Below are 5797 nucleotides of genomic sequence, written 5' to 3' on the forward strand. Positions count from 1 at the left end.
AGACTGTAAGCGAGACACTTAGACTTAGAAGAGCGAATAAGTACTGCAATAGGTCAAAAAAGCACGTAAGCTATTGTCAGTCGCATGAAGGTCATTTAGTGATAGAAAGCAAAGGAATGCCTGATGATAGACAAACTGATAAAATAATTGTATATCATTAACTTGTCATCAATGTAGACATTTCTCTGTATAATTATATTAAATGATCAGTGGGCTACTTATTGTACTTTGTGATTGTCTATGTCTACTTACTCATATTGAATTATTTCAAGATGTATTAAAGTTGAGCTCCATTACTGTGATAACCAATATGTCTCTCTAGCACTGGGTTTGGCCACCTTATTGGGACTCTTGGTGCCATTATGCGACTGTGTTGTTCACCTTCGAACATTGATTTTTGTCATGGTACAAACAATGATAATGGGAGCTCTTTCAGTATTGCAGCAACATGAAATAGGTAATGAGGTGAATGGTGCCAGTAGCCAAGGGATAAACCAGTAGAACACGGTTCACAATGTGTTCATCAAAGAGCAACAACGACGCTTGTAGGATGTCATCTCCCTTAACCCTTGGATGTCCCATGAAATATTTCCTCGTGTATGATTGACATACTTCCTCATATGAAAAGTTCATAAGCTGCTACCAATGTATTGTCAAACTGATATTTTGGATTTCAGGTTTAGTTTTGCGATTCGGATCGTAAGTACTGTTATTTTATCATCAATCACAATTACAGGCTTAGAATTTACATGTATACAGGTCGATCCTCTTAACTAGCTTTATTGACCGATATTTTCTGCGCTAGTGTATTGTGTATTGGAACGTTCAAGAAGGATTCTGTTGACAAATCAGTTCTAGATAAAGTGACAAGTAGTGTTTGTTGTAAGGGATTGATATACCGGTCATAACTGATAGAGAGTAGTTGATAAACCATGAGTTATATACATTGATTCTAATGATAGTTGTAGGTGTATTGTAGCCGGGGGTAATGTTTCATTAATGATGATGTTTATAAACTGAAACAATGTAAAATAGAATAAAATAAACAAGTGAGGAAGTTCAATGATAGGTTAAGTACGAGTCCAATTATTAATCCTCTAATATATTGACATTGTTATATCAGTCGATACATTAGCTTGACAGGTATAAAATAGGTAGGTCTAATTAATGGCGTGAATCATGTACACTCGAAATGTCTTTTAACCCTATAAAACAGAGCTCCTACTCTTTTGTACTGAAGGTAACTAGAAACCTTTTAAATAATTTTATCCACGTATACCTTTTGCAGTATATATCATAATCTTCGATGTCAATTTAGAGTTTTCTCTTTTACACCGAAGAAAGCTTGAGATCAACAGCAAGTTTCAATGCTACACTTAAAGTAATGGCATCGGGTACTGCCAATGACCCTTGTTGGTCCCAACCACATTATCTTCCAACTTGTTAAAAATCTCTACAGAACACAGACCAAGAGACAACAGTGCGCAGAAAAATGTTCGATGATTTTCGAGGTACATGTATTCCCTTTTACTATAGCACTGCTACTTTGTACTGACGCTATCCTTTGTAATGATTGTCAGAGCTTAAGTTTTGTCTTTTCGAGGTAATTTTCGACATAGGGAAATTCACGGTGATAGATAGATCTCTGTATTAAACAAAGAGTTTTAAATATAGAACATTAATTGTGTATTCATTTGAAATTCAACACAAGAAAACAATTAAACAAAGCAAAAAAACATTTAAATATTTAAACAAATATCACATGTTTGATTTAGAATGATCCAGTATTCTTTATATACATATATTGAATATAATTACAGATATACTTACTGGTTCAACTTATTAAAGAATGTTAAATCAACGATTTTTTCTTTAATAACTCTTCCTACAAATTTGTACAGTTTGAAATACAAATTTTTAAAACTATTGAACTTCATTTCAGCTGTATAGTTTTCATATGTAATAAAAATATTTCAACAACAACGACTTTCTCTGAGCATCAGGCCACGTATTCTCGAAACGATCTTAGCGATTGGATGTCCTAGGTTCCTATCTTCTGACATTGATTCTAGGACATCCTAGCGCTAAGATCGTTTCGAGAATACGTGTCAAGGCCAATAGCTTCATCGAATTTCCCTGTACAAACCGAATGCAGCCGCGGATGAAGCTATGCTCTCAAGTACAAAATTTCAGTTCACTCTAAAAGAGCATTTTATCACTTTCTTTTTCAGTTTATATAAATTCTAAAAATGGTATTTATTGAAAAGATCACCATTTCCTATTCTTTAATAGATCTACATTTCTTATTATTTAACATATCCCGTACATCATGTAATTGGCGGCTCATATTCACTACCAGATTCTCTAAATTAGCTATTCTTTGTTCAAAACCTTTTTGATCTTCTTTGACTGATGTGACTACATCGCACATGTTGTTGAGTTCAGAAGATAACTCTACTGGACCGATCATACCTTCCGATAGGTGGCTTTTTGTAAATTTAGCCTCCTGCATTTTCCGTTTAGCTCGTAGTAGTTTACTTTGATGTTTTAATAAAGTTTTACCTTTATAGTGACCATTTTTCTTAAGAAGCCATATTCGAACAGTTTGTTTGACAACATCGGACGCAGCGTTTTTCGCGCATTTATCTAGTGCCAATTGCTGTACAAATGTATGGATGTATTTTTCAGAGCGCGATTGTTCCAGGTTATGTGCAAGTACAGCGACGGCAAGGGCCACAATACCAACCCCCATTAATCCAGATAATAAGGCAATTATACGACCACAGAAGCTGTGTGGAATTATGTCACCATATCCGACCGTCAGAAACGTAACCGTAGTTAACCAAATCGCCTGAGTAAATTCACCAAGTTTACTATTGGGGTCAGCGTATACTTCACATAGTCTGATGTTCCAGGAATTGATTACAATCGTACTCACCATCACAGTCCCCAGAACAACACACGGAGTCGATGACAGTAAAGCCTTGAAAACAAAACTAGCATTGATCTTTACACGGCTCAAAGCACCCATACTTTGTACGGAACTGGCATAGAAGAGATTGTTATGTAGGACCACGAAGCGCCCGAAGAGATACAATCTAAGAAACATTAGTATCGTCAATATAGCGTTAGTTGGTAGGCTCTTTGATGTTAGAATGCTACTTCCCATATTGGGGGTCGGTATGAAAAGGTGAAGAAAAGGCAGTGGGTGAATAAAACAAATCAAAAGTTCAATACTTAATCTTAGCCATTTTGTAGCTGTCATGCCAAGACGCCAGTCTTCAAACCCGGCACTAGCTTTAAATAGTCGTTGTCCAGTAGCATGATACGCAATGATGCTAATTAACAAAAAAATAGTAGAAATCGAAGTAACTACACGTATCGCATTAGAAGCAGATGATTCGGCTCCAATTTTCCCTGCTAGCACAAGTTCTGTATCAATGATAACTAATAAAATCCCTATTACTCCTAACACAAAACTCACTTCAGCTATACGCTTTCTTTTTGTCAGCAAATCTCGTCGTCGTCCTATACGGTAACCGAGATTGTTTGTGTCATTAGACGATGGTCGAAGTTCTTCAAAGCCTCCGTCGGTTATCTCAGTAACGAATGTTTCTGTGCTGTCATATTTGACATATTTCGATGGGCCTACAGGCAGGAGAGGATCATCCATTTTGATTTTATTATATATTCTATTCTATTGCACCTGCAATTAAAAGGAGGAAACAATAGACAACAATAAACAAAAGTAAATGCAAGAAAAAAACAGTTATCATTCAGTATTAGCCATTAGGACGACAGACACTTAGTAGCTTACCTTATGAGTAGAGGCTTTAATTTTGTATTATATGTAGTTCTGATGTTCTTTAAGCTAACTGATGGTTTATCAGAAAACCAACCTACCAAATAATGATAATGATTGTTCATGATGCTTATTTTCCAACGATTGAGATTCGTGTGTATATCAGGTACAAGCGTTAAAGGTTGCTTGTAGTTTTGTAAACAAAGTACGCTATACATACAACAAACAGCATAACCATTTGGTACTAAAAACACGTGTTTACCAAGTCATAAATACAACGATTGGCGATTGAATGAGGATATGTGGCATACGGCATTTACCTGAATTATGATACAAATTTTGATAAAAAAAAAAAGTCTCCTTTTTAAATACAAACAAATATTTTCTCGCTCCAAAACCGATATCGGTCAAACTAATTTGACGTAACATAAAATAAAAACTTCGTTACATCCTCTAATCAGACAACCCCGCGAAGATGACTGGCTTCCCATACAAAGATAAAGGATACCGATGAAGAGATAGAGAATATAGCTGATAAAGGGGTCATCGAAATATCAGAGAGTCCTTGGAGTGTGTTAGTTGTATTTATTAGAAAGAAAGATATTCTTTAAAATTTTGGAGAGATTATCGACATCTGAATAACACACCATTAAAGATTCGCATCCTATTCGTAGAATTGAAACGACTCTTGACGATATGTCTGGTTAAGATTAGTTCATCACACTTGATTTCAGATGAGGGTACTGGCAGTCACAGTTGCAAAAAGTGATAGACATGAAACCTTATTTTCTGGACCTGGAAGTGGATTATAGCAACACATTCATATGCTACTTTTGAAAGGTTTGTGGAGAAAGTTTTGCCTAAACTATCTTGAAAGATCTGCATGGTTTACTTGGAGTTTCAAAGAGCTAATAGATGACTTAGCTCAAATATGTAATCGAACAAAGCAATCTGAAAATGAGCCCTGACAAATCGTCGACCGAGAATTAACTAGTTCCATCTAACATTTCCTCTGTTGTTCTGAGGAAATTGAGGTTCAAGTTTCAGAACTTCATAATTCTGTTAAAAATAAATATTATCATTTGAGACTTTTTATGGTATTAATATGATTCAATACTGATTCCCATACCAAATTTCAAGTGCAGAATGTCACTGGAATATGAACAATTCATGAAGAGATTTTGCAGATACACCTTTGTGACTTTCAAATATGAATAATTTCAAAGCCATATTGGTGTATCTGCATGTTTAGATGGATATATTTGCATAATTGTTTAGGAAATGGGTAAAAGGCTTGGAATTTATCTGCCCACATTTATTCAAGAAAAAGAATCAGACATATAGGGGTTGTTATATAAGAGAAATAACTCATTCTGACCAATAATTGACCGTTTAAGATCACGAGAAAACAACACAGATAGTCAAACACATCAATTATTTTATTTTAAGAACTCTATCATAAATTAAAACATTTTGCATTTACCTTTGCAACTTTGTAACTATTCTGACATTCGGAAAATATAAAACATAACAGACTAAATAATATTAACAATAACTTTTCAACAATCTGAACTAAATACTGCAATAAGGCCTAACATTGTAAAGACATGTAGGCTCTATCAGAGGGGGGCATGAATTTTAACATCGCTTTAATGTCTTGAATTTTGACTTGTGTGAGGGGCTTGGATTTTGCAGATTTTGGTTCACCAAGGTGTATGGAAGTTACCCCACTACGAGACCATTGTTGCTCAAAAACGTTCTCAGTAATCCACTTTTGGATCGTAGTTTTTATCTTGGTCACTATCATCCCCATAACAACTAGATTCATCAGATGAATTCCTGAAAAGTATTTTTAACATCTCTTAGGTATAGTGGGCAAGTTATAAATTGAAAATTTATTTGGCATAATAAAGATAATCATTGACCGAAATTTTTAGGATTAAGTAGGTGTATCTTCGTAAATGATTTTGTATTTAGTTGATTGTTGAATGCTTA

The 5797-nt window shown here is 34.8% G+C and overlaps 1 protein-coding gene across 1 annotated transcript; it reads right to left on the reverse strand.

Moving 5' to 3' along the window:
- Positions 1–1632: 1632 nt before the first annotated feature.
- On the reverse strand, positions 1633–4016 carry LOTGIDRAFT_213821 (hypothetical protein). The gene has a single exon (XM_009052648.1). The coding sequence runs from the start codon at positions 3671–3673 to the stop codon at positions 2279–2281; it is 1395 nt and encodes a 464-aa protein (XP_009050896.1). The 5' UTR covers positions 3674–4016; the 3' UTR covers positions 1633–2278.
- Positions 4017–5797: the final 1781 nt, after the last annotated feature.

Source organism: Lottia gigantea (assembly GCF_000327385.1).
Source record: "Lottia gigantea unplaced genomic scaffold LOTGIsca_19, whole genome shotgun sequence".
Taxonomy (NCBI): Eukaryota; Metazoa; Mollusca; class Gastropoda; family Lottiidae; genus Lottia; species Lottia gigantea.

Bases quoted from the DNA above. Each gene is read 5' to 3' on its own strand.
- LOTGIDRAFT_213821 (XM_009052648.1), bottom strand. From the start codon at position 3,673: ATGGATGATCCTCTCCTGCCTGTAGGCCCATCGAAATATGTCAAATAT.